Here is a 25,011-nt window from a genome sequence, read left to right as displayed (position 1 = left end):
ATTTATTCTATAAGGTCTTACAGAACCTACGTTGTTTCATATGCTCCGAACGTACGGTATTATAATAGAAACGTACCTTACTGTCCTATAAAGATTTATATGCGAGATTTAAAATCTATTTATTTATAATTTGTTTCCAAAGGAGTTGTGCATAAAGTACGTACGCCAAAAATTTTCCCATACGTTTTCTTTCGCTTTTTTAAGACCTCCCCTCTCCCCCCTATGAGCAACGTACTTTATGGACGACCCCTAACCAAGGTACTTAGTAAATATGTAATTGCCCCAAATTTAGATCTAAACATAACATAGTTGAATTAAGCACTGACTAAACTGTGTACTTGCCCTAGAGTGTAAAAAAAGTTTATTGTCATTATAAGTTGATATAATTTACTTTAATTTCCATTTGATCTAAAATTGAGTTTTTGAAAAGAGGATGAACGTGCGTTTTTGAAAGAGGATGAACGAACGTGATAAAACGATAAAAAGTTGTTCTCGAAAAATTTATAACTTTTTATTATTTTATTATCTTTTATAAAAGTTGTACAGTTATAAAATATCATTATATGTTTGCACATTTTTTTCATGCATAAAAATACAAATTGCTTATTTCACAATTTGTTTCTTAAATGTCATAATTTTTTAATATATTTTATTTTCATTTTATAGTAAAATATGTTGCTTAAGTGCCTAAGTGCTTAAAGCTTAATTTATGGATAATCTGAAGAACTATGTTTATGAGGATGACTGGGAAATAAAAGAAAAGTTTGCTTTGGCATGTTGTGTGTCTAGAAATGGTGATCAAAATTGGTATGTATCTTATACAGAAACACATGACTGTGTGTGCTTTATGCACAAAATAAGTGATTCTTGTTGTGTTCGTATATAATGAACATTAAAATATGTATATTTTAATTCATTTTTGAGTTTTTCACCCAACTTTTTTAACCAGTAGATATATATATATATATATATATATATATATATATATATATATATATATATATATATATATATATATACACATACACATATATAATATATATATATCTTTGTGTGTGTATATAAATATATATATTTATATATATATATATATATATATATACATATATATATATATATATATATATATATATATATATATATATATATATATATATATATATATATATATATATATATATATATATATTGGTGATAACAGATATTTTATAGGCTATTTTATAGGTTATTTCAGTAATTTTAATGAATTTAAGTGAAAAGGAGAATGTCAAGTGATACAGGATATTCTATTATATCCAGGAGTAATGCATATTTTCAATTATGTGAAACTGACATATTACAACTGAAAAACTGACACTTTACAATGATATCACAAACAGCGAAAGTGTTTTGGCAAAAAAACAAAAATTGATAAATGTCGAAAGAAAAAATAAAGAAAATAGTATAAAATAGAAGATATAAAAAAAATATATATATAGTGAAAACAAAGAAATAAACAAAAAGCAAAACAACTAAAAGAAAAGTTAAACGAGAAAATAAAATGATTGTAACAAATTTGAAAATTTTTTTAATTTGTATTTTTAATTTGTGATTACTATTCATTTTGACATTTTTTTTTACTTTGCAAGAGTTTCTTGTACTGTTGCTGTTTTTATCTGTTTACTTAATTTTTTAAATATATTTTTTTTAGTTATTATTGGTGTAGTTATTGTTTTAGTTGGTTAATTTATCTTATTTTTTTTAAGTTTGTTAATTGTTTAGTATTTGTTTGTGGTTTTTTGTTTACATTTTGTTAGTATTATTTTTTATTTGTTTTAGGCGATATCATATTTTTATATTACTTATATAGTTTTCATTTTGATTATAAATGTTATAAATATTAAATAATCATTGTCAGTTTCTTTATAATAACTGCTTTTTATCTCACAGTAGGTTGTTACATTATGTAAGTTTTTAACTGTTTTTAACTTTTCCTATCTGTGTATATAAAATTCAGTTTTTGTTTAGAAATCTAATAATGATTTATTTTTATTACAATTTATTATTTTTATTATCAGTGTATATAATTTTTCATTATTATCATTATTATTAATGGTGTAGCGAACTAGTATACTGTTAATGGCATGAAACTCAATCATTTAAAGTTCAAAACATTATCGATAGAGAGTCGTCACCCTAATCAAGTTGCAATTCCTTTGCCAATTCTTTAAACTCTAAAATCGAATCAGTTGATTGCTACATGTAACTAAGAATCCTAATAAAAAAAAGTCTTTACTGGGATGATCAATGGATAAAAGTTCATAATATTATTAGGTCAGTACCCTAAAAAAATTGGTCACACTCAGTTAAACCTACTTCAAATTTATAGATCTCACATTCTGTACAGCTCCCCTATACTCTCGTCTTGCAGTATTACAGCAAAAAAAGAGCTTCAGTTATTCCACAAACACTCGAAGTTATTGAGATCAATGCCATAAACTCACACCAATTCAATATCTGTCACTATATCGAAACCCTGACAGAATATTATATAAAACCAATAATAATATTATTAATATTATAATAATAAATAATAATATTATTACCATTATTACTCTTATCATTATCATTGTTATTTTTATTGTTATTTTATTGTTATTATTATTATTTGTATCATTAATATTATTTGATATCATTTTCATCAGGTTTTTACTTTAAATTAGTTTCAAACTATTTGTAGATATCATTGATTGTTATACCTTAATCAGAAATATATGATTGATTGATTGAAAGCAATAGTTAAAAAGAACGTTATTATTATATCAAAATGGCTTAGATTTTTTTACCACCAAATATTAAATTCATCAAAAAAAAAGCAAAAAAAGTTTTGTTAATTTATATTGTTTGCATTGCTTGTATTGACATATATTCCTGTGTAATGTTAATACTGTTGTGTATTTTTGTGCGTAACTTATATCATCATTTATTTCTATGTATTTTTTATATTGTTGCATATATCTGTATATTATTTAGACTGTCGTGGTTTTTTGTTGTTGTTTAATGTGGTGTTGTTGTTTTTTATATTTGTTGTTGTTGTTAAATAGATTTGTTGCTATTATTCAAGTGGGGTGACAGGAATAATGTTGAAAAATGAATTTTGGAATAGTGTTGAATATGTTGAAAAGGCGTAATATCACAAAAAAAGGAATAGTGTCGCAAATTAATTTTATGAATAGTGTCCAAAATAAAAAAAAAGAATATTTTTGCAAATAGTAAAAGGAATAATGTTGCAAGCAGTAAAATCGGAATAGTGTTGAAAACGAAAAAAAGGAATAGTGTCGCAAATAATAAAAGGAATAGTGTCACAAATAGTAAAATTGGAATAGTGTTGAAAACACAAAAAAGCAATAGTGTCGCAAATAGTGAAAACGGAATAGTGTTGCAAATAATAAAAATCAACATAAACAATTATAAGCAATTAATTGAAAAATTATTCACGTTCAAAAATGTAAAAGTTCCATTCCACGTTTTTGCTGCGATAAATATTTTGTCATGATGTTTTCAAAATATTGTCAATATCTAATTTGAAAACTTTGTAACCAATACATGTAAATTCTTGTGGTGTATAGTTTTGAAATCATTTTTTATTAGTAGTTCTTCAAAAGGAGATTGATAGTCTTGATATACAATTATAAAGGCTCTTTTGTGTATTCTGTTAATATGATTGTTAAGTTTTCTGCTATAAAACAACAAAACTAATGGACAATAAGAAAAATGAGATGTAATAAAAGCGTTAAGCATAAGTTTTCTTTGATTCAGAGACATAAAAAAAGCGAGTCTGTAGAGCGCGTAAACTTTTTGACTTGCTGATTTGCATAAATTGTTAACATGGTTATCAAAGGAAAATTTATTATTAAACATTATACTAAGTAATTTTTCATTATCAGATGAGATTATTTATCACAAGTGTTAACTTTAAGAGAGATTGTTTTACTAATAATAATATGATATTTATTTGGATTAGCTTTCATACCATTATTTTCAAATCATGAAGAAAATCGATATGCAGCGTTTTGCAGGTCACTCAAAAAAGAATTTAAGTCCTTTTTTGCACTGAAAGGAGTGTTATTATCAGCATATCCTGCAATATCAACATTGGGTAAAAAAAGAAATAGATCACTTATCAAGATATTAAATAGTAATGGCCCTAAAATTGAGCCTTGTGGAACACCAAACAAAATATTAGAATAAGCTGTATCGATCATTTATTTTTACTCTCTGCTTTCTATTACTAAGGTATGATTGAATGAGCTTTAATGTGTTTCTGCTGAGACCATATGCATTTAATTTAGCGATAAGCAAAGCATGCAGAATATAATCAAAAGCTTTTGAAAAGTCTGTTAGCAAAGCCCCAAAATGTCCTTTTTTTATCTAGGCATTTCCTCCATTTCTTAGTCATAGTTTATAGAATAAGATTGAAATAGCTCAAAAGAGAATATTCTCGAAAAGGGACTTTCCAGAATAATATCGAAATAGAAAATAAACTGAAATTGTGAAAATAGGAATATGAAAATGCCAAAAGCAGAATATGCTATAGGTATAGGTCTTGCATTTTCTTCAACATATTGATTCCCAATACTCAAATCTGCAACAAATCTTCTGGGTTGGTACTGATAAACCTAACCAATGTTGGTCATTATTAACTTTGCAAACTTTGAAAATATTATGTCAATTGTTATTGCTTCAGTTTCTTTTTTAATAAAAGTTTATGTTTCATGAAAATTTTACTATGTACTCCAAGGTACTATGTATTTCAAGGTATATGTACTATGTATTTCAAGGTATATACTGGTTTAAAAAGAAAGTTTCAGGATTATGAGCATGCATGCTTTTTAAAAATTTATATCTTTGCTATTCTAAATATTTTGCTATGGTGTTTAAACTTTGTCTATTTATAATATTATTTTTTGCAATTGCAATTGCAAATATTTTTTTGCATTACTTTTACATTATTTGTTATTTATATAAAGATTTTAATTTTTTTTTAAAGTGGATTATCCTAGTTAAAGTCGGACGTTCAGAACTTACAACTTTTATCTTTTTGTTTGTTTTTTTATTATAAATTCTATACAAAAATGTTTTATATGCTGTGGTTTTACTTATATTTTTATTATTTTATATTACGGTATATATTATTAATAAACTATATTATTGTATGATAAACTCAATGAAAAGTACATCTTGATGCTTTATTAATTATATACATACCTTTACTAACATCATCCGCTAAAGACGGGTTGTTATCTGCATCTAAATCATCACAGTCACTTTTCATTAGAAAGTGTTTTAATTCTGAACTGTTTATTTTTGACATGTTAATTGTGGGATAGACAACTTTTCCACAATTCAAAATTTATTTTTCTATTAAAGTAAATATGATTATAGGTAGCAGCAGTGCCGGCTTTAGTGGGTGGACTGGTTAACAGCACTGTATAGATGTGTTTTGGGGTTTGGTACTTTTTCCACAACAAACTACATACTCAATATATTATTGGCAGTGATTATCCAAAAAAAATTTTAAATGTGGTTTAACCCACATTTTTCCATTAAACCCTCGAATAATACCGATTCATACAACAAGAAAAATAGGTTGTTATCAAACACTTTATACAAATGATTCAAGTAATACAAATTTTTTATCATTTAAAGAACATTTATTTGAAGTTTATGATAAAACTTCCAAAAATGTAACTTTTATAAAACAAACAAAAGTCCAGAATAAACATGAGTAATAAAAGGTCTTAAAAAATCCTCAAAAATTATTTAATACCTTAAAACAAAAAAAAAGTTAAACTATTTGAAAATCAAAGATATTACCTTAAGTTTGTTTGCAACACTATCCCGTTTTTTTGTTTTCGACGTTATTAATTAAATTAATTTGCGACTCTATTCCGTTTTTTTGTTTTTGACACTATTCATTAAGCTCCTTTGCAACATTATTCGTTTTTCTATTTTCGATACTATTCACTAAATTTATTTGCGACATTATTCCTTATTCTGTTATTCAACAATCAATCATGCAACAATTTGCTTCATTATTCCTTTTTCACATTTTCGACAATCAAATTTGTGACAATCAAAATTTTGCGACACTATTCCACCACACCTTCAAGTGATTTCATTTTTTATTTCATCCTAATATTTAAAAGTATTCTTTTTTTTCTTTTTTAACTTCTGTTTTATTATCCCTCTGATCATATTTCATTAAATGATGTGTTATCTCATTGATTATTTCTCTTGTTTTGTTCTCTTTTCTTTTTTACTGTTATTAATCTTTTTTTTTTAATATTATTGTTCCTCTCTTTTTTTTTGTTTTTTTTTTGCTTTAGTTTTTTTTTACTTTTTATTTTGAATTTTTTCTATTTGTTGGTTGTTTCTTTTTTGTTTTATTTGTTTATTTAATTAATGTGTCTCTGCAATGACTAGTTTTATAACTTTTTGAGAGACACGAAATCTTATTTCGTTTAACTAAAAACCGTTTGCAGTTTTTCTAATTTCATGGCTAAATAAGCAGATAATATTTAGTGGTGATGTATTAGGTTTGAGAATTTTGATTACTTTTGATATGAACAGATGTAGATGACTGTAGTTGTAAATGTTGTTAAAATATCTACGTGAGAAGGTAGCTGCAAGATAAAGTTAGATTTTCGAGTAGTAGTAAGCTTTCCTTGGATAGTATTCTTCATAGTTTGCCTGTAAAATACTGACTTATTGTATCAAGTTTTGCTTCTGGTATTTTGTTATTAGTTTTAAAATTATTTGCATTCTTTTGTTATTCCATGTTTCAATTTAATTAATAATGAAATTAGCTTTTCCTTACAATGACTAAATCTCGATTTGTGAATTTTGCCTTATTAAATATTTTCCTAAAGATGCCCAGTTATCAAGAACAGTTGTTTTATTTGTTCTTAGTTGTTCAGCGAAATTGTCCACATTGTCATCAGTAAATAATCAGCATCACATCACTTGCAATTCTTCTATAAAGCATATTAAGTTTAGTTTTTTTTTTTAATTTTATTTTGAAAATCAAACTGTTCAACTTTTTAAGGGTTATGATGGAAGTGCAACCCAGATTATATAGTGTTCTGAAATACCCATATCTATTACTTAAATATCATTCAGCAATATGTCATCATAGTAATCTATTACAAGTTCAAGCAGGCTACGGGTTGTTTATGATATGCAAGCTTAAACTCAATCTATCATATTGTAGGTCTTTACATGATATATTGTTGGATTGAAGGGAGTAGTACTGGGGCAAGTAGAGTCACTAAAGCATTATATTTAATAGCTTAGTAAATAACCTTATAGGTTATTTTTAGCAGAATCTTAAATTATTTTAGTAACATGTAGCTCTCTGAAAGCCTATTTCAGTATTCTGTGTTATTGGAATAAATTGAAGCATTATAATAGAATATAAGTACTCAAATCCATTAACGTAAGTATGTTAGTAGAAATACCTTCAACCTAAAATAAATAGTTATTTTTTGAGAAAAGAAATAAAATCAATAATAAATTATAACTTTTTACAGCATAATTGAAACTTTACATAGTCTATTCTTGCATTTCAGGGATTATTTCATCCCTAAAAATTCTGTCTAATTGATTCAAAGTTATTAAAAAAAAAAAATTGGAGTCCAAAGTGTTCCTATTTTTTGACCCTGGAGTCTGGAGTCCCTAAAAATTCATAGGAATTTACATCTCTGCCTGAAAGACATCTTTTAACTAAATTTTATGTTAAAAAGTAACAAAAAGTATTGTTGTGTAATCCTTATACTGAAAAGTACCATATAATTACATCATATAATTATCATATAGTTACATCATCTTTAAAACTATTAAGTAAATAAAATTAGCTTATATAAAAATGCACACAGGTTTTACAAAACAACAAATACTTACAGGGACATTATCAGGGACATTTTTGTGTACTGTTGTTTTTTTGTCCCCTAAAGCATATTTTTTTTTATAAAAAAAAATGTCCTGTAAGCAACTTTTAAAGAGAGTAAAAAGTACATACATCAACTATCAAATAGCCTGACTCGCAAGGGTGTGCTGCTACATTGACGTTAAAGACTCTGTCAAGAACAGAGTGTTGACATCCAATGAAACATGGTTCTTCCAGTTTCTTTTCAGTAAAACGTCTTTGGAACTGACTAACATTCCCTTTCCTTCTTCCAGTGTTTACATTCTATAGTATTTATAGAGTATATAAATGATTGAAGTGTTCGCTTCAATCATTTATATATTCTTCCATAAATTGTATCAATTGAGAATAGCTGTTTTATCGATTGAAAATAGCTTTAACAACAGTTTATAGTATCTGATTTTCCATCTGGGTGATTCCATGTGAAATCATTCAATTTTTTTGAAAATGCAACCCTAAGTCTCAGATTTTGCTGATTTTTAAACCACTTAAAGATTTTAGTAAATTATGAACATCCTGAAAATTTTATCATCTAATTTCAATCGGTTCCAAAGATATAGCTATTTTAAGTTTGCTTCCAACCAATAAAAATCCACCAGTTTTAAAAATGGTTTTGGTCCTAGTTTCTGTTATATGTGGGTTGGAAAGCTGAAAATTTGTAGCTTTACTTATTTTGGGCCAACAAATCCAATGAAACAACTTAAAATATTTAAAAACGAACATAACACCTAAAATTCAAATGTTTACCACAATTTTACTGGGGCGAGTCCAATCACAAAAATGCCGATGTTGCCCAATTTTTTTTTTTTAATTTAGAATTTGTCCTGTATAGTTATAGTTATTACAAAGAATTGGAGAGTGGTCTTTTCTAAAACAGAAATAAAAACATGGTCAAATCTACTTAAATTTAGTGCTGAAAAACAGGTATTTTGATAAATTAAACGAGAGAAAAAAAATGTGTAGTTTGACAGTTTTTTAACTGAAACAGTTTCGGCTATATTGAAATGTTCTTTTTGATGTTGTTGTTTAGACTTGCTCTTTCTGTTTTTTAGTAGTTTTATTATTTAGAAATGTTTATAATGTTGTAAAATTAAAGTTAAAATGCTCATTAATAATGTAAAATTTTCAAATCTATTGAATGAATTATACATTTTTTATACATCTTTTTTAGGAATAATAAATAATACAGGGTGGGGCAGAGGAACTTGCTTATTTGAATTAACCTTCCTGAAGTATGATTTGCTACGATAACTTTAAGGAGGGGCTTAATCAAGAGCGCAAACTGCAAAGTTTTGTTTATATGATGAGCTGCATTAATTTATTTTCTTTTTTCTTTGCAGTAGTCATGGAATGGGCAAACGTGGAACATGCTTTTGCGGTTGAGGCATATTTTTCCTGCGGTAAATCAATCATCACCACACAGCGTGCATTTCGTCGGCACTTCCATATTGCACCTCGTGACTGTGTTCCAGTGGGTTAAGAACTTTAGGAGAACATCAAAGCGGTGCTGCAATCCTTCTTGAGGTCTCCCCGACAATCTGCCCGCAAGCATGCATCAACTCTTGGGTTATCAGCTCGTTCTGTTAGACGGATCCTTCTTGAGGAATTAAAGTTCCATACCTACAAGAATTTTGTCGCCCAGGAACTGATTCCTCGGGACTTCCATCTTTCTGGGGCTACGAACAAGCAGAACATGCCATATTGGAGTGCTGAAAACCCATGAAAACTTCACCTACGACCTCTACACTTGCAATGTGTGACTATTTGGTGCGCAATATCCCAAGTTGAAATAATGGGTCCCTAATTCTTCAAAGAAAATGAGAGGACAGTTTTGGTGACATCTGAGTGTTACATGACGATGTTACAGGATTTCTTCCTTCCAAAACTGAATGAGATGGGCTTGGACAATGTTTGGTTCCAGCAAGATGGTGCAACTGCGCATACATTAAATGAATCCATGGTTTTCTTGAACATAGTCTTTCCTGGGCATGTGATCTCTTTGAGGAGCAATCTTCAGTGGCCAACCAGGTCCCCTGATCTTGCGCCTTGCGAATATTTCTTGTGGGGATATCTGAAGTCCGTTGTGTACCATTACAGACCCAACTACCTGAATTATCTCAAGAATAACATTTGTGAAGCCGTCGCCAACATTCCTATTTAGATGCTGGAAAGAATCGACACTAATTTCCGGACATGATTGACACAATTTATTGACAATAACGGACGTCATTTGCGTGATATCATCTTTAAAACTGGCAAATTGTAAAATTTACTTGTTCTTGATTATGCTATTACAAAATTGATTTATATATATTCAATACTTTTGTTATAATATATGTTTCAAATAAGCAAGTTTCTCTGCCCCACCCTGTAGTATATTGATAAAATGGAATCTTGTGGATTTGGAAACATTTTAAATGATCAATGTCACAAAATATGTTTCATTCGAAAACAAGGATTTAAAAATTTTTGTAATCTAGAAAAAGATTTTCAAGATACTTATATTTGGAGGTCTGGCTTGCTTGAGACTACATCATACGAAAAGACTATTTGTTATCATCATGAGCAGGTTTTAGGATCAATATTTAAACAATTTTAAAATGTATTCTACACAATAGAGTGCTCAATGTTCTTAAAAGAACAGAGCAATTATAAATTAGTGGAAAATCATTTAACATAAATTTTTTCTTATTTTACATTTACAATTTCATTATATATATTTTTTTTGTTATTCACCTCCTCAAGGCTGATAAAGCCACTACAGATGAGGAGGCTACTTAATAGTGGTTATAACCCTCTCTCAACTCTATAACTCCGAAACACGAACCTTGACGAACAAGGCCGCTGCGCGGAGAAACAAGTTGAGCGCGGTACTACCAGGGACGTGGCGGGGATCGAACTCGGAACCTCTCGCTTATGAAGCGAGCGCTTTACCACTACACCACTACCGCATTACATATATATATATATATATATATATATATATATATATATATATATATATATATATATATATATATATATATATATATATATATATATATATATATATATATATATATATATATATATATATATATATATATATATATATATATATATAGATAGATAGATAGATAGATAGATCTATAGTTTGTTGTCTTTGGGAAGAGCGGAAGGAAAAAAGTGATTCTTACGCCAACACATACGTCACTTTTAATTACTTTTGACTTTCGTCCAACATTTGCGTGTTGGACGAAAGTAAAAACCATTAATTTAATTACAAATAAATCGTTTTTAAAAAAAAACACAAAAACGCAAATTTAATTGACCAAAATGTTTTAAAAACATTCTGAATGTTTTTAAAAATTAAACAATGTTTTTATTTTTATTTTTTTTAATAAAATGTTTTTATTTTTATTTATTTTTTTACTGTAAATCATGCACGGAGTGTTGCTACATCGACTATCTTATAGCCTGACTCGCTAGGGAGTGCTGCTACATTGACTGACAAATAGCCTGACCCGCAAGGGAGTGCTGCTACATCTACTATCTTTTAGCCTGACCCACAAGGAAGTGTTGCTACATCGACTGAGGGTTTGGTTGGGGCAGGCAGTCTATCAATTAATAAAAAAAAATAATTCCGGTCTTGCATTTTAATTTTTACTTTTTGTCAACAAAATATGGAAAAAACTTTCGGACAACATCTACGGGTTGTATATATATATATATATATATATATATATATATATATATATATATATATATATATATATATATATATATATATATATATATATATATATATATATATATATATATATATATATATATATATATATATATATATATATATATATATATTATATATATATATATATATTTATATATATATATATTTATATATATGTATATATATATATATATATATATATATGTATATATATATATACAGATATGTATATATATATATATATGTATATATATATATATATATATATATATATATATATATATATATATTACATTATGATAATGAAATGGAGTGTGAAATTGATGATGATGTATCATTTGTTAAAGGTAAATCTTCTCACCAATTCAAGTTCATGGTGTCGCAAAGCATTAACGAGTTGTAACAGCAAAAAGAAAATTAGTCAAAGCCTACTCAAAAATGGAAGAAGGAGTAGCAAGTGCTTATGGAGTAAATATAGATAACTTAAGTGTAGCCTCAACTTTTCCCAGTTATCCTACAGATAAAAAAAAGCAAATGATCTTGATCATTTTATAATTTTAATGAAAGAAAACTTAAATTTGAACCATTTAAAAAAAAAATTTTAATATTAACACTTACACCCGAATCTTGGTCTAGAAAATATGCTTCAGAATATTTTGAAGTTTCTGAACATCTTATACGACGTGCTAGGAAACTTAAAAGTGAAAACGGAATTCTTGCTCTACCTGATAAGAAAATAGGCAAAAAAAAACCTGACTTTCTTACAGCTTTGGTTCAAGATTTTTTTCAAAAAGATGAACATTCTAGAATTATGCCTGGTAAAATAGATTGTGTTATGGCTAAAAGTGGTCTTCCACAACAAAAAAGATTATTGTTGAGCAACCTTCATGAGCTTTATATAGATTTAAAAAGTAAATATCCTAATTTTAAAATAGGATTTTCAAAGTTTTATTGTTTGCGTCCAAAATGGTGTATTAGTGTGGGACCAAACTGTACACATTGTATATGTGTTTGTATTTACCATCAAAACTCAATATTGCTTGTAAATGCTATCCATTGGAATGTTACATACAAAGATTTAATGTCAAAATTAGTTTGTGATACAAGCAATAATAAATGCATGGTTCATAGATGTGCCAAATGTCCAGGTTATGATAACTTAAAGGCATTTTTAGATGAGGAGTTAATTGAGATTGACGAAGAAGAAGAAATTCAATTTAATCAATGACAAAGTACTGATAGATCACAATTAGTTACTCAGACAGTTAACTTATTTGAATATAAAGAACCAGTTGTTTCTTACATTAATCAACTAACTTCACATTCATATATTGCTAAATGCCAAACTCGCTATTTGAAAGATCTAAAAAATAATTTAGGTTACAATGAATGTATTATACAGGCAGATTTTGCAGAGAACTATTAATTTGTTATACAGGATGAAATACAAAGTTATCATTGGAATAAACAACAATGTACACTACATCCTGTTGTTATATATTTTAAGGAAATTTTCAAAACAAATATTCAGCATAAGTCATTCTCTTTTTTAAGTGATGACAACGACCATGATACATGCTTTGTGTATGAATTTCAAAAGAAAATTGTAGAGTACATTAATGAATATTTAGTTGGTATTAATAAAATTTATTATTTTTCTGATGGATGTTCTGCTCATTGTAAAAACTACAAAAACTTTAAAAATCTATGCCACTATAAGAAATATTTAGAGATTGCAGCTGAATGGGTATTTTTTGCAACCAGCCATGGAAAATCCACTTGTGATGGCATAGGTGGTACAGTTAAAAGAATAACAGCAAGAGCAAGTTTGCAAAGATCATTAGAAAACCAAATATTGACAGTTGATGATGCTTGAGTTTTGCTTCACCAATATAAACACAATGATATTTTATAAAATTGCCAAAGAAACAGTTAATTTAAGGCAACAGCAACTAAACGAGCGATTTGAAACATGAAAAACTGTTCCTGGTACCAGAAGTTATCATCATTATATAACCATTTCAAAATTTGGAATTAGTTTTAAAAGAATCATGTGTTGACAGATTTATACTGTCAAAAGCAGTAACGTCTGATGTTTTAATTGTACCAAACCTAAATGATTTTGTTGCATGCAAGTACGATTCCTTTTGGTGGGTAGGCATGGTTACAGAGATAGATATTACAACAAATGATATTCAAAATAAGTTTATGCACCCTCACGGTCCTTCTCAAACTTCATTTGGCCACAGAGAGATAATATCTGTTGGGTACCATTGTCGAGTTTACTTGCAGTAATCAAAGTCCCAACAACAAAATTAGGGCGAATATATAACATTGATGTAAATAACACTGATAAACAAATAAAATTTTATTGTGCAAATCTTGTTAACTAGGTGGTTTTTTAAAACAAATTAAATATGCTGATTTCAAATATGCAAACCATTTTTCACCATCACGTCAAGTTGTAAAGATATTTGGGTTCAAATCTTTAGTATTTAAGGTAAAGTCCCCAATATTGTCGAAAAAAAAGTACTTTTTGTATTATTGCTGAGAAACATTTTGTTAAAATTTTTTAAAAAGTCTTTAGCATTTTTTCACATAATTTTTTTTGTCAATAAATTTAAGTAAAAATATTTATCTTTTCTAAAATCTCTATGAAAATACGCTTCTTTTGAGAACCAGGTTGACATACTTTTGAATAACTTTTTTTTTGACAATATTAGGGACTTTACCTTAAATACTAAAGATTTGAACCCAAATATCTTTACATCTTGACGTGATGGTGAAAAATGGTTTGCATATTTGAAATCAGCATATTTAATTTGTTTTAAAAAACCACCTAGTTAACAAGATATGCACAATAAAATTTTATTTGTTTATCAGTGTAATTATAACACTAATAAATTTTAATTTTTTTTGAGTTTTTAATTTTTAAATTTTGTATATTACTTTTGTTTCTTGAACTTATTTCCAAGTCCTCTATTTGTTTTGGAGCCTTTTTTTTTTAAGTTTATTTGTCTTAGTTTGATAAATATGAAACTAATGTTTTATAAGTAATAAATTTAAGTATATTTGAAGATGTTTTTATTTTTTCTATTACCTTTGAAACTATAATTTTTTAGGATCTATAAAATTACAAAGAAAACAGAAACAGCTAGCCAACAACAACTAAAAGAACAGTTTGATGTTGCTAAATCAGTTTCAGTTACATAACTGTCAAATTACACCTTTTTTTTTCTTGTTTAATTTATCAAAATACCTGTTTTTCAGCACTAAATTTAAGAAGATTTGACCATGTTTTTATTTCTGTTTTAGAAAAGACCACTCTCCAATTCTTTGTAATAGCTATAACTTAACTATTTAGGACAAATTCTAAAAAAATAAAAATAAAAATAAAAAATTCGAGCAATATCGGCATTTTTGTGATTGAACTCGCCCCAGTAATATTGTGGTAAACATTTGAATTTTAGGTGTTATGTTCGTTTTTAAATATTTTAAGTTGTTTCATTGGATTTGTTGGCCCAACCAACAAATCCAATGAAATATATAACAGAAACTAGGACCAAACCATTTTTAAAAATGGCAGATTTTTGTTGGTTGGAAGCAAACTTAAAGTAGCTATATTTTTGAAACCAATTGAAATTAGATGATAAAATGTTCAGGATGTTCATAATTTACTAAAATCTATAAGTGGTTTAAAAATCAGCAAAATCTGAGACTTAGGTTTGCATGCCCTGGATGTTTTCACATGGAATTGCCCATCTGGTAGATCTTGTACTTGTAAATTAACTTCTCTTTGTTTATTCTTTGACACTAACACTTGATATTCTTGATGACTAATACATTTACCATCAAAGTGCAGTTACCATCAAAATGCAGAGTTTGCTTCATTTCTTCTATAAGTTTAACTGCTTCTTTAATAGTTGATCTGAATATACCAGACTGTGATGGTGTTGATCCTATCTTGATATAATTTTCGACAAATGGTTGCTTTATTGCTGATTGATAACTTTAAAGATGTAACTTGTTTGCAGTTTTGGTTTTGCTGTTGTTCTTGTTGGTACTTGTGGACCAAAAAATTTCTTCTGAATCTTCAGACTCTTTATATTATGCCTCAGACTCCGATTCAGAAATTCACATTGTTGCTTTTGCCATTGCTGTTGAAGTAGGCTTTAAGGATATTTTTCTTCTTTTGGATGGATATATAGTTTCACTGCTACCATTCACTATCCTTTTTTGAGAGGAAAAAAAAAACTTCATTCAATTGATTATATTTTCTTTGTTTTACACAATTAACTGTATGCCTTTAGCACTTGATCCAGTTTTGTCTGTACTACTTGAATTGATAAATGTGAAAATTTTAATTTCTTTTGCCATATACTTATTACTGCTTTCTCAATTTGCTTTATGCGTTCTCATCTCCTTTTAATGGATTTTTCTAGGAACAGATAGCGGCCAACAATTTGGATTTTGAGTGGCATCCTTCAGATATCTTCTAGCGACTGTTCTTCTAATGGAACAGTTCTTTTTTTCCTATGTGACTCATAAAATTGTACGAGATTCTTCATCCAGGTTGTCTTGTTTCTTTCAGTAGTGTAAGCACTTTTCTTATAGGGCATTATGATTGAAGATAATACTTGAATAAATTTCTGAAAAGCAATGAGAATAAACATAAGTGCTATTGTACTTCTATATTATTTGACTTCCATCTGGGGAAAAAAGATCATATCTAATTTAAAGTATTGGTCAATCAGAAAGTCATATAGCTACTGCATGCAAATACTACTTATATATCATTTAAAAAATTTTATGTTTCCGGTTGCTATTTTTGAAAATTAAAAGTGAAATGTTATTTTACTTTTACTAAAGTTTTTTTTTAATATAGTGTTTTAATCAACATCATCATCAACATAAATGCATTTTTTAAATAAAAAAGTTAAAATTAATAAATGAAAAATAAAATAATAATAATAATAATTTTGTACATTAGGTAAGGTATTTTTAATATATTATTTATCATATACATTAATGCAATTAATGATATATGATATATAATTATTTTTATTAATGTGAAAATAGTTATGAAAAGAAAGAGGTTTCAATAAAGTTTTTTGTTTTGTTTTCCTAAAGATGAAATAAAAGTGTAAGATAATGCATAAAACAAAATTAATTATCTATCAATAATATTAGATAACTATTTAAATTCTTCATCAGTTTATGGCAGCATTATCATTGGTAAACTTATAAAGATATTGTATATCAAGTTTTGTTTGTCACAGCTAAAAAAAATACTTTCTAAAGATGTGTCAATGTTACCCCCATTTACCTTATGTAAGAATATATGTTGCAGACAAGAAAAAAAAACATATATATAAAAAAAAGTAATTATTTGGGTGCTCTTTTTTAGGTACCCATTACTGCTCCAATGGTACCAAAACATGTCTGAGTTTGTCTCTGTTAATATGTTTATCAAAAAGAATATTTTGTTGCAGAAGTTGCCATAGGTCTAAACTGCTATACAAGTTAACACTCTGGACAAAAAAGTGCCCAACCTAAAATAATGACAGACTCTAACTTACATTATATTATAATAATCATCATCATCATATCATCATCATCATCATCATCATTTAGTATTCTTTTTTCACTTAACAATCTTTTTTATGTTATTCACCTCCCAAAGGCAAAGGGTGCCACTATATTTGAAGAGACTATTATTTTTTAATTTTATTATTTTTAATTGTAGTTAAAACCCTCTCTTAACGTCAAAACACTAACCTTGACGAACAAGGTTTTGTGCAAAGAAACAAGTTAAGTGCAGTATTACCCAGGATGTGGTAGGGATCAAACTTGGAGCTTCTTGCTTATAAATAAATAAGTATATATATATATATATATATATATATATATATATATATATATATATATATATATATATATATATATATATATATATATATACAGGCCTTGTTACGAGATTTTGCTGCGTAGCGAAAACGCGTAACGCATTTCTAAGTAACTCAACTCAGCAAATATATTTTGCATCGTTAGAAGTTATATTGCATCACTAGTGTCTTTTCAAGTACCGCATTGTAATTAAAGTTATTTTATTAACGCGTTAAAAATCATACAAACAGTTAGTTTTTTTCTCACTATAACAAAAGTTACAAATAAAATCTAAGTTCTTATTAAAAAAATCATTTTTATTATTTTTTTCAAATATGAACTAAATTTTATTTTGAAAAAAATATTTTTTTCATGAAACGTAAAATATTTGTTTATTTTCTTATGATTTTATATTTGGTTTTTGGTTATTTTATTAACTGTTAATACATTTTTTCTTATTTAATTTGTGAACTCTATTCAATAATGTTTTTAAACAATAAAGAGTTTTTTTTGTTATTTATCAGTTACAGATAACATATTCGTGATCATAATTTATTTTCATAAATTAAATGAACGTCATTAAAACTTTACGTTATTGAATTAACAATAAACAAAATATCTTATTAATAAAATATTTACATCAAAATAAATCGTGCATTTTTTAAACTTATTATGACTAAAAATAATTTTTATATTTAAAAGGAATTTATATATTTAATTCCTTAAGATAAAACTTAAAACACTTTTTTGTTTCAACTAATTTTTAATAACAAAAAAAAAATTATGAAACAAACTGTTTCTTTAACAAAAAAATCTATTATTTTACAATTGCGGTTAAATGCTTTTACTTACGACTTTATTTCTTCTGAATAAACGTCACGTTAACGATAATCAAAAGATAATTTAAATATTCTAAAAGATATAAGTTTTTGCGTAGCGCAAAACTGCTGAACGCGTAGGCAAATCGCCTTTTCGCAATGCGAGCTGCGTAGCGCTTCTTAACAAGGCCTGATATATATATATATATATATATATATATATATATATATATATATATATATATATATATATATATATATATATATATATATATATATATAAATAAAATATATATATAAATAAAATATATATACAAATAAAATATATATATAAATAAAATATATATATATATATAAAATATATATGTATATATATATATTTTATATTATTTATATATAGTGAAATTGTATATTATATATATATATATGTATATATATATATATATATATATATATATATATATATATATATATATATATATATATATAAAATATATTATTTAACTATATATATACATATATAAAAAAAATATATATACATATATAAATATGTATATATATATATATATATATATATATTTATTTATTTATTTATAAGCAAGAAGTTCCAAGTTTGAAATATAAAAACTTCAAAAATAATAACCAATTTGTATAAAAATATTTTTTTCAGATATAATTACCTAAAAACTATTGTTTTTAAGATGAAAATAAAAAAAGTCAATATTTTTAAGTTTTTTTTTAAATAATTTTTTTAAACATATTTTTATGTAAATTGATTATTATTTTTGAAGATTTTATATAATTTCGCATACCAGGTTGACATACTTTAGAAAAACTTTTTTTTTCAAAATATTAGGGACCTGTCAAATTTTTAAGGGTCTTGAGGTACCCCTAAAAATATTTTTTATTCAAAATAATTTTAAACCTTGTATTTTTGTATTATATAGAACACATTTAGTTAAGGGCAGCAGACTATTTTAAAAAAAGTTGTTTTTTGAACCACCCTACTGAAATTCTGTTTCGGTATGAGTTCGACCAAAATTTTAATTTGAACCGATACCAAAATTTTGATTTGGTTACTTTGTATAAATTCGGTAAAAAGAAAAATTTCAGTTGAAAAACATCATGAAAACCAAAAAATTTGTGAAATTCTAAATTTTTATCTAGTTTAGAAAAACAGTTATTTTTGAGAATTTTCACCAAATATTTTGAGAATTTTCACAAAACCTTTGAGAATTTTCATAAAATACCTTGAAAAATCTTGTTTTGCTGAGAAAATCTGCCAGATGTTATCTTTCACTATTAACTTATATTGCCAATTTATGTATTAAATCTCAATTTGGATAAACGTGTAATTATAACATAGTACAAGTATAAAAAAACAACAAATGTAAAGTTGCATTTTAAAATATATTTTTCTAATAAAATAAATTTTGATTAGCAGAAATGTTGGTATCAGTTTTGGTAAAATATTTGCCGAAATGTTGGTTTAGGTTTTGGCCCCGAATTTGAGTACCCGAAATTGTGGTTTATTTCAGTTTCGGCTTTTTTTCTGTTTCGGTCGATTAATAAGTGTGTGTGTGTGTGTGTGTGTGTGTGTGTGTGTGTGTGTGTGTGTGTGTGTGTGTGCGTATATATATATATATACATACATACATATATATATATATATATATATATATATATATATATATATATATATATATATATATATATATATATATATATATATATATATGTATATATATATTTGTATGTAAGTATATATTAAAATGGTTCAAATTTTATTGTCTAGGGCTTCAGTCAGCCGAACAATGAAAACCATTGCAGAAGCTTGTGGAGATAATTATAGGCCTTCAGAGTGGTATGCCACAAAAGTAAGTGCATACCTTAAATAAACTGGGAAAATTACTTAATTGTGTTTTTTTTTTTTTTTTAAATTTTTAAAAGCAGTTTACTTATATATTATTACCAAGGTCATTCCATATAAAATGTCAAATTAACCTCTCAAATATTTTTTAAATTTACACCTTTTATAAGTTTTGGTAAAAAGGATTTCCTCCGAATATTTATCCAGCAACTCTAAATATTTCAAAGTTAAGACTATTTGATGAATCAATTTTTTTTTTGAGCAATTTGTTATCTTTTTTATAAGCTCTATTTTTAGAGCCTAATAATATTAGTTAATAAAAATGATGATTAATAAAAAAACTAGTATTAAATAATTAGAAGTCATTATAATGGTAGTTATCCTCCTCAACTTTTAGTGAAATAAAAGTTTATTTTTAAAAAAATATTTTTTTGTTCTGTTTTGAATTAAAAAAAAAAAGAACCTTGTTCTTAAAAAAAATATGATTTTAATATTTCTTTTTGTTGAACATTTCAAAATTTTTATATTTATTCAAATTCTTGTTTAGAAGAATTGATTGATGTAGTTGTGCAACCTGAGTAAACTCTTGTTTAGAAGTATTGATAGATGTAATTGTGCAACCTGAGTATTTTCTTTTGTTAAAGCATTTATATAATAGAAACTCAAAGTTTTTCTTTACTTCATCTTGTTGCATAAACTTTGTATAAGCATCTAAATCACCTGCAACTTTATGCGCAACTCCAATATACCACTCATTATTATATACTTATACAAGGTACTTTTCAGTATTATCAAATTTATTTAAAATTATCTTTGCAATCTGAAGTGTAGCTTTCTTCATTATTAGTTGCATTAAAAATCACCTGATATATGTTTTATTTATTGCTTTCTATCATTACTTGGTATAAAACTGTGGTGGTGACCCCATTCCAGAAAATCTTTTAGAGTATTGGTTATCAAGCTTAGCATTTTTTATAATGTCAATTTTAATAATATCAGAAATATTGATAAATTTAATACCTGTTTCATTTTCAGTACACCATTTAATCATTTCATTGACTGATAATATTTGGTTATTTTGCAGACAAGTTCTTGCTACAAGTGGTGTTACTGCCACGCCGATATCATCACATGGATTTTTTTCGTGATTGTTGCAAAAGAAATGCCACTCTGCATAAATTCTGTGCTCATGTAAATGATAACAAAAATTGCTTAGAATTTTATAGCCACTACTTTTTCAGGCATATTTAAAAATAATTAATTTTAATTACTAGTCCCAACTTATTTATCTTTTTTTTTGAAGTCAAAGTTCATCAAAAAAGTTGAAAATTCTTATAAGTGCTGATATTTATTTTAAAATTTAAATTTAAAACTAGAAATTTTGTCTTATGATAATGTTATATCGTCATCATCATCATCATCATCATCATCATCATCATCATCATCATCATCATCATCATCATCATCATCATCATCATCATCATCATCATCATCATCATTATCATCATCATATCATCTATATAAATATATATATATATTTATATATATATATATATATACATATACATGTACATATATATAAATATATATATATATATATATGTATATATCTATACACATTTATATACATATATATATATATATATATATATATATATATATATATATATATATATATATATATATATATATATATATATATATATATATATATATATATATATATGTATAGAAATAGATATATAAAGTATATTCGAGGTTAAGTATTTTGATGTAATAATATGAAGATTCTTGTACATGTTACAGTGCTCAATATTATTAGATAAAAAAGCTCTCTATATATTTTATTTAGATGAATAAAAATAACTGATATGTGGAACTTTAAGTTTCACGCCTGAAGGCAATCATCAGCCATTAATATAAACAAAAAACATAACAAACCGTTACAAAAACGTAAAAATTACTGTAGAATGAGATCTGATGTGATAAACTAATCTATGTAAAAAACAAAACAAAAAACAAAAAGCTGTTATAGTTTACTAGTTTTCTGTATCAAATAGCGACCAATTAATGGCCACAAATTTCTTAAAGATAGCCATGAAGGATGCCTTAATGTAACAAAGAATTATTTTTTTTACTGTTTTATTAATGACTAACGCCTACACCTTATAAGAACTTTTTTTAGTTTTAAAACATGCTTAATTCAGAGAAAAATTTGTTTAAATAGAGATTTTAATTGTGTACCAATTATTGGCCGGGTAGACCAAATAGTAGCCAGTAAATTAGGAAACAGCACCTATTATGAGCTACTTATATTGCCTAAAATTGACATATCTAAAAATACTTATATATTGAAAAGTATTATCCAGACAGACGATTAAAGCCTAATAATGAACTTAGATCTACTTCATAGTACTACAAACCAAGAATAATTTTTTAAAAGTAAAATATTCTATACTTTAAATATTAAATAAATATTATTTTAGTTGATAAAAACTTAAACAGTAATTATTTGTTATTCGAATTAAGAAAGTTACAAAAAAAAACTTTTTAATTTCTTCTATATAAAATCAAGCATAAAACAAATTTTAAAATAAAAAATTGCTATAGCACATAGCTGTTATAAGATTTCATCTTACATATAATAATACAATTTTTAATATATGGACAATAAACTTTACAATAATATATTGAGAAATTTTGATAATGAACTATTGATAATCTATTTAAACGAGCTCACTAATATTATTATTGATAAATAGAGTTGTATTCTCTGGTACTTCAGTACAGATTTTTTGATTATATGAAGAGAGATTTACTTTCAATATCTTTGGACTTTTCTCATTTTAACTGAGTTAGCTTTTTTAGTTACTTTTGAATCTCTTGTTTTTTTTTGTGCTTTTTCTTTTTGCTTCTTCTGTTTTTTCTCTTCAGCTGCTGCGAATTTCTCTTTTCTTTTTTTTTACCTCATCGTTTAATTGTTTTGCTTCTTGAGAAGCTAATACAGAATATTTTTAAACCTTTTTTTGATTTTCTTTTGTCTTGATAGCATATATCTTTGGATAAGGCAAAATATCATTGTCACTATCATTAGTTGAATGGTTTGTACATGAAATAATTGGCGTTGGACTAGGCTGAACAATGTTTTCAATTGGCATCTGATTACAATGATCAGTGGTTTCATTGGAAAAAAAACTAAACTGTCCAGTCATTTCATTTAGAACAGGAATTGGCTGAACATTGGTTTCATTTAAAACTGGAATAGGAACTATGGATTCATTTAGCCTTGGAACAGAGTCATCTGTTTTTAAAATGGCATTTGCACATGAAATCTGTTTCAGTTTGAATTCTTTATATAATTTATACAAAGTATCTGGGATGTCGTAGCCATTTTCAATACAGAAGTTGAAAGTTGTGAACTGCTCATGAGTTAAATGGGTATCCCATATCAAAGAAGCAGTATTATTGTCAAGTTTTACCAGATTATTATCTATTTTACATTCAGACATGCTTTCAGGTTTATTTGTGTCTAATTCTACTTCAAAATGACTTCCTCTTCTATTGCATTTTCGAATCTTGTTAATATAGTATCAGTTTTGATTGGGTGCAGACTTGATTCAAGCAGATCATTTTTGCCAAGTAGCTGTTCTATGGAATAGACAGAATTAGGTAAGCAAGCTGTGCTTTGAACAGCAGACGGATTATATGGAAAAAGGCCATATGATGGAAACCTTGAAATACTATTCTCAGCTGTGAGGGCTTGATCCCAGGTTTTCTTAAAAAACCCACAAAAGTTTGACTTGTCAACAGTAACTTCAGGATATTCATTCATTAATTCCTGACATGTTTGATTATAATATGTTATAAGAGGACCAAATACTGTGCAATCTAGAGGCTGGAGCCAATGGGAAAAATGTGCTGGCATTTCCACAATATGAATGTTATTTTCGATTGCAACAGACAATAACTCAACAGAGTTATGAGAATTGTGATCATAGACTATGAGAATTTGTGGTCTTTATCTCTACCTATATTAGGCAAGAAAGAATTGGTGAACCGAAGCAATTCCTTGCTTTGTCCAACCTGTCTCACTAAAACTCCAATTTGAGCCTGATGGGGCGTGTGCAGTATTAGAAGAATGAAGAGATCTTGTTGTTTTACCTTTTGCTATCAAATGTGGAGGCACTAAACCATCAGCAGCACTTACAGCAGCAATAATGGTTATGGTTTCACGTTTTCCAGATGTGTGAGATTCAAGGTGTTTTGTACCTCTTTTTGCAATTATTTTTGGAGGTTTAAAATCCATCTGTAGCCCAGATTCATCCATATTTCAAATCAATGAAGGCTTTAAAAGGGCATGTGTGTCCCTCAAAACTTCATGTAGTGAATAGAAATAATTAGCTACTTTTGATGTAGACATGCATTGATGGCGAACTGATAAAGTACCTTCGGGCTTTTGCAAAACTAAATTTGTATGTCGCTGATTAAATGAGCGCCACCATTTTTAAATTGTGTTTTATAGCTGAAATCTGAAGCAAAAAAATTTTAAATCTGAAGCATATTTTTTAAATTGTTTTTTTCCGAATCCAAATCCAAGGGCAGCTCTTGTTGCTGCATATTCAACTAATTTTAGCTCTAAATTTGTAGATAATATTTGACTAGGTCCGGGCCTGACGCCAAGAACTGAATCGCCCTTAAGATATTTACCAAGGTTTGACCAAGGAATACTAAATTGTACTGCAGCTTCTCGTTGCAACAT

General features: G+C 26.7%; 1 protein-coding gene across 2 annotated transcripts in view; it reads left to right on the top strand.

Moving 5' to 3' along the window:
• Positions 1-193: 193 nt before the first annotated feature.
• Positions 194-25,011, top strand: part of LOC136071850 (bromodomain-containing protein 8-like) — a 107,118-nt gene continuing 82,300 nt past the window's right edge. The window contains exons 1-3 of one of the 2 annotated variants that reach the window (XM_065797340.1): positions 194-258; positions 667-807; positions 20,178-20,259. In XM_065797340.1, the coding sequence (XP_065653412.1) occupies positions 710-807; positions 20,178-20,259 (180 nt within the window). In that variant the 5' untranslated portion in view covers positions 194-258; positions 667-709. The remainder of the gene's footprint in view (positions 259-666; positions 808-20,177; positions 20,260-25,011) is intronic. The other variant, XR_010638515.1, reaches the window with a different exon arrangement.

This window comes from Hydra vulgaris, chromosome 05, assembly GCF_038396675.1.
Source record: "Hydra vulgaris chromosome 05, alternate assembly HydraT2T_AEP".
Classification (NCBI taxonomy): domain Eukaryota; kingdom Metazoa; phylum Cnidaria; class Hydrozoa; order Anthoathecata; family Hydridae; genus Hydra; species Hydra vulgaris.
This window is presented reverse-complemented; position numbering and strand designations above follow the sequence as displayed.